The sequence below is a fragment of the Cuculus canorus genome, chromosome 1, assembly GCF_017976375.1.
Source record: "Cuculus canorus isolate bCucCan1 chromosome 1, bCucCan1.pri, whole genome shotgun sequence".
Lineage (NCBI taxonomy): Eukaryota > Metazoa > Chordata > Aves > Cuculiformes > Cuculidae > Cuculus > Cuculus canorus.
The window spans coordinates 123,011,821-123,024,529 of NC_071401.1; the positions used below are offsets into that span (position 1 = coordinate 123,011,821).

At 40.3% G+C, this 12,709-nt stretch overlaps 1 protein-coding gene across 1 annotated transcript in view; it reads right to left on the reverse strand.

The window, feature by feature from the left end:
* The window catches only part of GSK3B (glycogen synthase kinase 3 beta), a 157,600-nt gene that overhangs the window by 29,498 nt on the left and 115,393 nt on the right, over positions 1-12,709 (reverse strand). Inside the window, 2 exon segments of the mRNA XM_054086228.1 lie at positions 1,049-1,144; positions 11,402-11,499. Coding sequence (XP_053942203.1) covers positions 1,049-1,144; positions 11,402-11,499 — 194 coding nt within the window.

Here is a 12,709-nt window from a genome sequence, read left to right on the forward strand (position 1 = left end):
AGATGCAAACCAGGAATTAGTGAGGAAACGTGGAATTAAAGCGGTGCGTAACTCCATAGAGAATTTATCACAAAGAGTAACTTGCAGTACCTGGCCTGGCATGTACCTACCAGGTACATGGCCGGCTATCAATCAGCTCTAATTAGTGTATCCAGAGTTTCTACCATCACAGAGTATTTGGTTCAAAGGAGTCTGATCTGGACACGTGCTCAGCTAGGAATGCAACCCTTCCACACATACACACTACTTTCTTGGCAGAAGGAAACCTGAGCCATTAAGACATTATGAGAGTATGCTGCAACTTTATCAGACGCTTCTCAAGCGGTAAAAAGAAAACGTTAAATACCCAGGTTTCAATTGCTTAAGGCTCAACATTTAACTTACTCCACACTCAAGAGGCTAATTCAATGATTGTTACCCTGACCCAAGTCAAATATCCTTCACTCCTTGATATAGGGAAGACAGCCTAATTGTGTGGCAAAGTATTTGATACAATGCTAGCAGTTTCCTCTTTGATCATGGAGGTTATAATATTGCCCTCAGATACTGCAATAGTGTCTCCTTGTGGAAGCTAGATAACATGTCTTAAGAAGTAATTCCAAGAAAAAATAACGCCCTTCAATAGTACACATATAGGAGCACAAATATAATATCTATGAGAGAACCAGTTAAGAAAGCAATTGTCAGCCCTCATCACATTATGTGACAGAATCACAAAAGTGTCACATATATCACTGGAACACCGTCTTACTTGTAGGTGACTTTTGTGAGTATAGATTTATAGCATAGCAGGATTTAGATATATTGCAATTTGCTATAAACACACACACCATTGTGAAACAAAACCCCACCTGCAGGCAACCTCAACCCCTCCCCAGAAACACAGGTATTACACAGTGCACTGCTTCAATGCCACCTTCTCCTTATATACATTAAAAGCTACCAGGACCCCAGTTTAGACTAAAAGCCACCAAGTCATTGAGCAAACTGATCTCTTGAACTTCTACTTTCAGTCCGTGTCTTTATTAGTCAGTTCATGTAGACTCACCTTAGTCCACGGATGTGCCTTAATCTGAGGGAATTTGAATTCAGTATAGTTGGGATTCATTTCTCTGATTTGCTCCCTTGTAGGCGTTCCCAGAACCTAGAAAGGAAAGAGAAAAAAAGGCAAATTGTTTAGATATGCCTCTTATATTCATATGCTACTGAAGAGTGCAGTATACCATCACACATTGAGGAAGCTGAACTCAATCTGTGTAACTAGTAAATCAATATAGTGTTGAGAACAAAAAACCCACAACTTCTACAGAACCATTAAAGTTGGAAGTGTCCTCCCTCTCCTGAGAGTTTTTGATCCAAACCCTCTGCTCAAACAGGGTCAGCTGGAACAGGCTGCCCAAGACTGTATCCACCTTGGTTTTTAGCACATCCACAGAAGGAGGCTTCACAACCCCTACAAGCAACTCTCCTCATATGACAGATGCTCCAATCCATTAGTCATCTTTGCAGCCCTTGCTCCAACTTCTGTAGTTCGTGCTTCAGGCCCAGGGTAAAAAAACATTATTATCTTTTACACTTTTTCACAAAATTGAAGCATCTTTCTCAATATTAGTGATATTCCAGTGAGGAAGAGCATTCTCTGTAATTAGACTGTTACAGAACAGTTCGGCCAAACACAGCCAGAGATTGCAGCTCACTGCATATGGCTATTAGCAATCAGACAAGTAGCACAGACTGCATTTTACAAGTCATAAACACCAGCACTCTGGCAAGCTTTAGAGACAAGCCAGTTACTGCCTAGAGGAGCCAGACAGGAATTCTGTGGGTTATGGGAGTGGATCCTCACCCTTGTATTTCCACATGGAAGATAAACTTAGTTTAAATCTAACCTGGAAGCACCTAAAATGCACACCACCCCTAGTTTACTCTTACAAATTTATATTTCTCATTCCTAGAATGTGCACAATGTTATTTATACATGCAAATTAGTACTTGTATGAGAAATAACACAATCGCACATCTCTTTGTAGGGGTGAATAGATTTTGAAAGGATTTCAGAAATCCCTTCAGGGAATAAGCCAGACTATATGGCATTAGTGCTTTCTGTTCAATTAGCACCAAGCATAACAGAGGCGTTGCCTTCTACCTATTTATAAAAACTGCAAGGCATGTTCAAGGAATCCTGTTTTCTGTTTGCACCCAGTTGCTGGGTATCCTTTTGTTCTGCAGAGAGAACTAGAGAGGGCAGAAGGCAGAGGAGGAATCCTGTAGCCATACCGTTCTCAACCCGTGACAAATCTCTTGCCATACAGACTAACATAATGTTATCACTTCATCTCATGAGATTGAACCGTCGCCATCAGAAAACAAATGATCTACAACATGACGTTAGCACTCTACCTTGCTGCTTGATAAAGTAGTATTTGGTTACGTGTTCCTGTATCCATGAACATTTTCATTCTGTTAAAAGAGTGGAAACTATACAAATGGACTCTAAAGAGTCAGGCAAAGAGGTAAGATAGCAAATTAATTGCTGTTTAATTCATTTGTGCAATAGAGAAACTATCATCAGATATTAGGAAAGGAACTTTGTGTCTCTATTATTTAAAATGTAAGCTATAGGACAAAACTAAACTACCTACCCAAAAGCAATCATTTTAATAAACACCAGCAGCAGAGGAAATAAGTCCTCCAACTTGTACAAACAGTTGCTTCTTGGATAACAGATTTAACTTTTCAGAGTCGACAGAAGATTTTACTGTGCATGTCTGAAAATGCTAGTTTCACTCAGGTGGTGGAAGAGAGGGTGTTGGCAGGATTTCATACATTTTGCTCAACTTTCAAAGGGAAAAAAAGACTTGACAGGAAAACGTGCCCTTTCCCTGCTGGCTTTCTGTCTGGCTCCCCCAGAACACTGCCCACCCAGCTGCCAGGATGGTGTTGCTGCTCTCAAAGCTTTGATGACCACCACTTTCAAAGCTTTACGGTTCTAAGAGATGAGGGAATTTTACACCTGCAGGTATTATTTTTGTCCCAATTTAGGATAAAAGTAATTTTCAAAACCTTAGCAGTTTCCTGAATTAGTTAAATTAACTTCCTGAAAAATTACAGATAACTTGTCTTACTATGCTACCATTTCTAAAGGCTAAGTTTTCAGATCTCCCTAGTATAAACAGGCCTTGTTTAAAGTACATTTACCTTCTTCCCCCTTCTCCCACTCAAAAAATTCCTTTAGAAGACTTCCTAAGAGGAGGTAAGGCCTAGATTTTTTTTCTATAGCCAAAATTCGTGAAACTGGCTTGGTTCCCAAGGCTGCTCAGAACAGGAGCCTTCACAAGGCAAATATCTTTAAATAAAGACTGCCTATAGCATCAAAAGGAATTCAGATTAGACAGGCAAGGCCAATTTCATGGAAAGACCCACGTACAAGGCCTATCCATACATTTACTAAAAGCACAGCTGTAACTCCAGATGACAGAACTGAGCAACTCCTAAGCTAAAGCACAGGCATCTAAGCAACAGTGCATAAGACCTCATGAATGCTTAAAAAAGAAGGTACTGAAGAGGGATTATGTCAACAGAAAGAAGAGATCGCCTGACCATTCAGTTACGTAGCAGTGTTGGACACACAAAATAACTGTAGAAAAGAGAAAGTAACTTATATTAGTCATTCAGTGTGTTGACCTTGTTCTCTCTTGACTGTAAAGCCAGATTCCACTTTCCATTTGTACTAAAGGCAGAATAACGTAAGAAAAAAAAGAAAAGGAAAGGGAAGTAAAGAGGAAGAAGAATGGAAGTTTTAAAGACTCAAATTCAGATCACAATGCAGAAGTGTGGGGTGAATACAATGATAAACTATAAAATTGTACCAGTAGTTGACATATCTGGAAGAGGACCTGTAGCACTCTCCCCATCAACAATGCCCAAACACCATTTGCTAGATGACTTCGAAATTGTCAACATGCAGTTTTTAGTGTATTAGGAATACATTCAAGTAAGCTTGGTGAGTAACAGCAATCATCTAACCTACTGCAAAAATTGGGCAAACCTCTTCCTAAAATAAAGTCACATCTGCAACTGTTCTTTCATTTGAAATGCAGACGAGAAGCATACATTACTTTGCACATTTTGGTGGACTTACTCCAGGAAAGAGCTGTTCTTGCTATACCAACTCTGAAAATACTATGGTACAGATGTTTACTGGAGAGAGATGTTCATTCACAGAATGGAAGGGACCTCTGGAGGTCATCTAGTCCAATCTGCCTGCTCAAGCAGGACCAGCGAGTGCTGTTTGCCCAAGACCATGTTCAAACAGCTTTTGAATATCTCTTTTGAATATACAAAGGATGGAAACTCCACAGTCTCTCTGGACAACACGTTCCAGTGTTTGACCACCCCCACAATAAAGACTGTTTCCTTCTGTTCAGATTGAATTAAATGTGTTTTGATGCATACCTACTGCCTCTTGTCCTGTCATGGGACACCACAGGAAGGAGCCTGGCTCTCTCTTTCTTTGCACCTTCCTTTCAGATACCTCCATACAAGTATGCAATCTCCTCTGATCTTAGTAAGAGTCCAATACTTAATTATCCAGGTCTATGCAGCTTAGCACATACTATTCTACTTCTCGGGGACAGTCTTATGAAAGGTCGTATTATTAAGGAAAAGTCTGTTTTTGTTTTTTTTTTCTTATTGGATACTTTTTTCCTTTTTTTTTTTAAGGAAAAAAAAGGACCAAAGCAGAGTAAATACTAGAATAATAAAAACATAGTTGTCTGATGAAACCAAACATATCTGAAATGAAGACTAAACTTTTGAATGAATGAAGGGGTCTACATGAGAGTACAAGGGATCTTCCTGCAAGTGAAGACAACAGATCAGCTAGCCTTGTTCTTAATTCCCTATTGTCACCATCACCTCTTAAATAAAAATAAATAAAAAGAAGCTTTATCTACTGAGATTAGTTTAACTAAAGAATACACTTGGTGAGAAGTCAGACTGCTCTTATTCTCTTAGGACAAAAACTGAACACAATATGTTTTACAAGTATTTTCTGGAAAGTTTTTCCTCAACATTAATCTGTAACAGATGAAGATTCCCAAATAAAGTTTATAGTAGGAACAGGTTTTGTGGAGGTAGGGTAAGCATAGATATCTCAAGCAATTGAAGAAAAGCTACAGGCTCCCAATAACATCATCCTTAACAAACATGAGAAAGAGATTTTTGAATGTGGAATAAGCCTTGCATCTGATTACAAACAGCTGAGGATCTTCATTTTACATCCTTGTAACTCAATTTTCATAGGACAAGAAGATGGATGATATTCAGCTCCAAAGGACACCTTTGTTACATCCCAATACTGAAGACAGGTGTTCTGCACGCCTGGCTTCACTGTGCAGTTATTCATGACCAAACCCACACTGTGGTAACATCAGAGGCAGCTGAAAGGGTCTCACCAAAGGGTCTCACCAAACCTCAGAGGAACAGAGGACCTTTCCGACAACCACCTTACTGCTAAACCTTTACAAAGTGTAAAATCAGTTAGAAGCATGGGGACTGCAAGGGTTCAGAAGCTCCAGCAAGTAATGACTGAACTAGAGAGGGGAGAATTGGTTATCTACATCAGAAACCTTCAGAAAGCCATAGTTACAGCAGTATAGTGCCTTCTCCAGGAAAACTGGCCAAGTTTATGAGGAAATGTGCTCCAGAAAGTCTAGTGTGTATGGCTTACCAGATGGCATAATTAATATTTCTGCAAACATGTCTGCACCTCTTCAGAAAGTTGTGAGAGGTGCACCAAAGAGTCATTAAAAAAAGTTCACGGTGCAGACATCAAGCAGTAAACATGAGTCAGCTTTAAAATAATATTTCAAGAAATTTGAGGTAGAAAATAAAATAAACTTGCCCATTTTATATACGCTTTCTTTCAAAAACACGCTTATGTCAAACAAAATCAAAGCCAACTAAATATAGAGATTTCTTCTATTCGCAAACACAAGAGCAGCTATACATCAGGAATAGGAAGAAACCCATTGTCACAACTGACATGAATATAATTGCTCATCAACTTTTTTTTTTTTTTTTTTACACTGCCTGCCTGCCAGCACTGGAAGTGATGAATTACGTGAAGCACAGGAACAGCCAAGTTGCGATGGGGGCGAGGACCATCAGGAAAAAAAAAAAAAACAGCCAGCAGACTTCCCTTAGGGGCAAGGAGAGAGGACCCACATGACAGCTCATGTCAGAGGCAGGCAGGTTCTCAGCACAAGACCACATCCAATAAAAAAGTAACACACTCTCCTACTGTTTATTCTCCCGGAAGAGATGGCTCCTCTCTCCCCGTGAACTACTGCGGCTGAATTTATTTTATTTCAAAAACTGAGCCCAGAATAGTACCTTGACATTTGAGCATGAGCCATATATTATAACTGCAGTCTATACTTAGCATTTGGCTCAGTAGAACTGTCAGAGACCAAAAAGTTACACATAGGATAGGATTTCTGATACTATAGAGCTTGTCTTTTAATACATTTTTCCCCTTGCCTCATTCCTAACCCAGAGAACTATGGGAAGATTTTATTGTTTCTCCTAAATCACCATAAAATGCCAGTTTTGGTGCAAAGAACAATCACACAGTCCAGCAGGAACCATAAAAACCAAACCAACCAAACAAAGACTCCCCAACACCCTTCCCTACAATTTTCTCAAGGTTAGCTGATGCATCTCGTATTTTAGATTGCAGTATACAGAAAAAAAAATTCTGGTAAAGACAACACAAAGTAGACTGGCTTGCTGTCCCCCTCGTGTCCCAGGGCTGCTCAGACAATTATGGCTGCTTCATTCTTCTTATGGAGATGACTCTTTGTTTTTCCATTTCTGAGGGGTATAGAGAGAAGGTACTAAACAGAACCTTTCAGAAGATAATTACTTTATTAGAAAAAAGAAACCATTAAATTTCCGAGATTCCCTTTCTGCACAGGGAATAAAAAGTGATGACTATCTGCAGGTACTGTGGTTGAAGATGTTTTAGTTCAGGGCGGAGATACACCAATTGATTTTCCCTTGATGGTTTTGGGGCACTGCAGAGCTCGCGGGGAGGCAGGGATCCCCCACCTTCCAAGCTTTCACAGGGGGCACAGCAGTCCCAGAGACACAACTGCTGCATTGCAAGCCACGGGCTCAAGTCTTTATGGAGGAGTTCATCCTGATTGTATCTCAAAAAATTCCTCTTGTGGTCTGAAAGCTGCTTCTTTTGAGTTGTATTCAGTGCTATACCACTTGCACAGTGGATTTTAACTAGGGAACTGGCAACTGCAACACTCCTGGGCTGCTGGAAGGAGCAGGAGGTTCACCCTTCCTTCAGGGATGAGACTGTATGACTGCTCCTGGAGGGGTAATGCTTGCTTGTAAGTAATTTCTTTATGCTATCGGTCATGAAACCCACGCTGCCACTGTACCTACTTCAGAAATTAAGCACATTTCTGATGTCACTCAAAAGCCAGTAGGGGCATGAATTTTACTGAATATATCAAGTTACCCACTTCAGATACTCCCAGCAATGGGATAACCTAACATTTAGAATAGCTAGCAAGAGGTAAAAATAAGGAGGAAGAATCACTATTCAAAAATCAACCTTTGGGAAAAGCACAGCACACGATATCTCTCCAGTAATACTGTAAGTATTCAAGGAGAATGTACTTGGGTTAAATTATTTCTTGAAACGGAGCTCCAAGACAGCATTCCCCCATATCAAATATCATTTTGTCAGGGGTAAGAGGTCAAAGATCTCTCTTCCAGCCAGACTTGAGAACATCTTGACAGAGTGTCTTTATAGAAATAGCAACAAGCGCAAAAGAAGCTAAAAAGAAGGGGACCATCTTCTGATTCACATAAACGTATGCTGTGGTCCTAGAGGGACACAGTTCTTCAGAGCAGTTTGCAACTATGCAACAGGCCTGGAGAAACTCCAAGCGCAACTGTCTGGAGAAGGTCCTGAAATGAAACTATGCGAATCCAAATCTGACAAGCACCAAAAATACTTCTGATGCAGCAAGGGGCTGAGGATGCTGGGCATGCAGCCTGCAGGACGGACAAGCTGTGCCAGACTGACATATCACAGAAATTCTATCTTCAGAAACATGGCTACTGAGGGGATGTCATCAAGAACTGCATAAGGAAGGAGGACTATTATAACGTGATGGCATTTTGAAGTCATTTTCCAGCCTAATGCAAAAGATTCATACCCAGGTGTAGCATCCAACTGCTGTATTGTGAAATGCACTCTGAATAATCAAAGCCAACTAAGCAATTGAATAGACAACCAAAAAATTTGTCTTAGCTCCAAAAATGCTACAAAAGAGTGACTGTGACTCTTATTCATCCTGAACTGAGAGGAAACACGAGAGAAGGTTCTAAGCTGACCCCTCTAGCAGTGGAATTCACTAAAGGGATGAAAGTTGGATGCATTTCCAAGTGTGGGGCTAAATATTTTTTTCTAACTACAGCCCTTTTTGACAGTTTAAAATAGAATCATAGAATAGTTTGAGTTGAAAGGGACCTTAAACATTATCTAGTTCCAACCCCTCTGCCATGGGCAGAGATACCTCCCACTAGATCAGTCTGCCCAAGACCCCATCGGCCTGGCCTTGAACACCCCCTGGCACTGTGCCAGTGCATCACCACTCTCATAGTGAAGAAACTCGTCCTTACGTCTAGTCTAGATCTGCCCCTCTCCAATTTATACCCACTGCCCCTCGTCCTATCACTACAAGCCTTTGTGAACAGTCCCTCAGCTTTCTTGTAGCCCCTTTCAGCTACTGGAAGGTCGCTATAAGGTCTCCTGGAAGCCTTCTATTCTCCAGGCTAAACAACTCCAACTCTCTCAGCCTGTCCTCATACGGGAGGTGCTCCAGCCCTCTGATCATCTTTGTAGCAAAGGAAGTTATTTGAAAAGCATGACTCCTAACCAGTCCAACAGCAGCTCACAGGTCCTGCCCTGCAATGTTCCACAAAGTTTGTTGCTGTGCTACAACTGGCAGATCTCACAGCTCTGTTTCTCCTACAGCCAGGGAGCATTAAAATAAGACTATGTTATAATGAAAGCTTGAAATAGTAATATTCTGTGGCAGCAAACAGAAGAGGTGAACATCATCTGTAAAAATATTTTTTAAATGAATTCTATTCTAAATGGAGTCTTATACAACGTAACATTTCACAGAACTGTTTGGTTGGAAAAGACCTTTAGGACCACAGAGTCCAACCATACCCATTCACTACTCAATCCTATCCCTGAGCACCTCATCTACCTGTCTTTTAAATACCTCCAACAATGACACAAATCACCTCCCTGGACAGTTTCACACGTTGTGCCCAAGACTTAACATGTAATTTTTATGCTGCAGAACTCCATGTCTTCAGCTTCACTGAAGCTGAAGAATCCAAACTCGCTCAGTAAACACAGGTTGCAGGTTTTATGCTAACCTTTCAAATTTAAGTTGAATTTAAGCATCATGCAGGTGGTCAAGAAGAACAGAATGTTCAATAACTTCTTTGTGAAGTCATTTGATTATTGGACACTTTTCAGGGATACACAGTAGATGGGACAGATCCCTATCAACAGCTGGTAGAAGGGAAAATTGAGAACCTCACTTCCTTCTTCCTCATTCTCAAGAAGTGAGAAAAAATTACTTGAAATGTGAGGTAAATGTGCCTCTCTCCTCCCTCTCCCCTTACCCGTGGGTCAGTATAGTACTACAAGGGAAGCATCTTACTGCCCAGTTCTTACACTTTTCTAGGCGATTTCTCATGGCTGTTGATTTTGAAAGCAATATTCTCAATCACATCTCTCTCTGTTTTCTCACCTTAGCTTTCCGCCAGGACTCTTCTGAATAGCTGACACAAAATTTCACAACATGAGATTTCTCAGACAAGGGCACTGAGCAGGGGAAAGCAGTGCACTGCTCCAAGACACCTTTCAAAAGGAGAATACTTGTGCCATCTTCAGCCCTAGTTCTGACAGTCACTCTGGTTTTCCATCACTGTTTCATATGTAAACCCACCTGCCCTTGGACATGCTTAGCTTGAAATACACTGGGCAGAAAGGTAATAAGAAACCAAGAAACTCAGACAAGTAGGTACAAGACATGGAGCCCCTAGAGGAAAGGAGCTGACTGCAGCATTTCCAGCAGGACAAAAATCCACTGTGACATAGGCTAGGTTTACACCGTCAAAGCCTGGAAAGGTCAGAGTGCACCCCATTGAGAAGAAGCGCTGAGCCTCACCAGATTGTGTACTTCACATAGGAGAGAGACAACTTCGTGCTGGTTGGTGTCATACACTCTGTTAGGAGAGGGACAGAGACACCAACAGCACTGCTAGTGAATAAGAGATGCAGGTAGGAAGCTCCACTCTTTCACCCACACATTTTGGTTTTGAGGGGGCTTTCACATGCACGCCACACAAACATGCACGTATCATGGTAGCAGTTCAGTGGCAGAACCGAGGAGGAAATTCTCTTAATACATTCCCCCTTGTGGCGATGAGATCAATAAAGCCAAATAGTATGCACACAAATCTTATCTTCCGTAATACTCCCATCTTTTTAACTGCACAGTATAGATTCAGAGAAAAATTATACTGCTCTCTCTAGAAATGTGGCTTCCTTCATTGCAGAAGTTGAAGGAGGCAGGGGAGACGGGGATGCTGGGAAGTCAGACACCAATCTTTTAAGCTATGAATCATATTTCCATGCCTCTAATTTGAGAATCACAGAATATTCACAGCTTACCAAATGAAATCAATCAAGACGTGTTTGAACATAAGTGATATATAAATGTTAGATATTCTGAAACACTGGGTCTTTTTCATTTGAAAAACAAGACTCTTCAGGTGGAAGGTATCTTTACCCTACGCTTGCTGATTCTACATCTGCAAAAAGGAGTGCCCTTTCTAACCCTTCACCTCAAAGAGCTGGAAAGAAGGAAGAGAAAGCAGCTACATATGAGAAGAATCTGGCAGAAGGATATTTAATAACACTGTTTTCAAAGCCAAGTACTAATTGCATGCAACAAAGGAAAAAGAGCCAGATTGTTAAAGAATAAGAATCATATCAATAAATATTGGCTCAGCATGCAAGCACTATTTCCAAGCACACTGAAAGTGTAATCCTCTGGGGGGGACACACCTATATAATTACAAGATGATATTGTGTTATGCATGACTGCAAAAGGGGCATAAAGACCATAAAATTTTCAAAAAAAGCACGGTGTTTTCAAACAGTTTATACATAGCAACCTGTAAAATGGTGACAGAATGCATATGTTTACGAGGTTATAACAATGCACATTTTCATGCTAATTCCCAATGAATAATGCAGTCAAAAAAACCACTTAAAATTCCATACCTTGATTATTTCCACCAACTGATCCACACCACTGTCACCTGGAAAGATTGGTTGTCCTAGTAACAGTTCAGCCAAAACACAGCCTGCTGACCACACATCTAAAAAGTGAAGGACAGGGAAAGGTATCAGTGAAAGGTACATATCAGGCCATTTACATAAAAAACCAGCAGTTTTAAGATACTTACTTTCTTTTTTTGCCACACTATTGCATGTAACACAATTAAAAATAAAAAAACATATATCCCAAAACCACACAGATACCTGGCATAAAGCAAAAGTGGGCAGACAAAAGTCAAACAATGAGACAAGGAGAACCAGAAAATAACGTTGACGACAATATATTGACATTAAAAACTATACATATAGGGAAAAGATCTGAGAACACGTTCATCTAAAAATCAAGAATTTCCCCAAACCCTGTGCTGTTTTAAAATCACATTGATCATGGACTATGCGTAGGTATCATCTACCACACCAGCTGATGTTTTTACTGTTTCTGAATGTTGGGTAGACTCAATTTTTCAGGAATATATTTAAAGTATTTGCAGATGTACCAGTACTGTAAGTATCACTTGTATCCTGCAGTACCCAATGGGGAAAGGATCTGGAGATGGCCTCTCTCACTCAGTCACATCAAGATCTTATCTTTATCCCAATTCCATCAGCAAACTTGGCTGGACAACAGAACTGCAAGTCATAGATCAGGTCAACAGCATTCATCAAAGAAGCCATCAGCTAATTATCATACATATAGCAAAAGACAGAAGGAGTTACTAGCAGCTACAACTCTACATGAAGACAATTTTCACTATCTGTTAAAAGTCCGTCTTCTTACACATAAACACCACCATTCAATACTACAACAGCAACTTAGGTACCAAAGTGTACCACGGAATATGTAATAGCATATTATTTTTTTAAACATAAGCTAATCTGAACGAAAAACCTAACAAAGCAAATGCAGAAAACACTGCATAGCAGATGGTTGTAAGAGTTTACTGTGACTGCACACCAAATATTGAAGTTTAAGCTGCTCAACATGCTGGAAGTACTGCACCTAGATGCAAAGATAACTGTTTCTCTGAGAAAACAGACTGACTGTAAGGTTTTCTGGAAAACCATAATTTGCTCAATGTATATCTGAAACCTTACACTAAGATCTAAACTCAAACAAGCAATGAGTAATTAAAGACTTGAAAAGCCTACTATACGATAATGCTCCCCAAAGGGAAAAAACTCAGTCCCTTTCCACTCATCTTTCTTCGATTTCTCACCTACTTTTATGATCTAACCTCCTCCCACAAAACT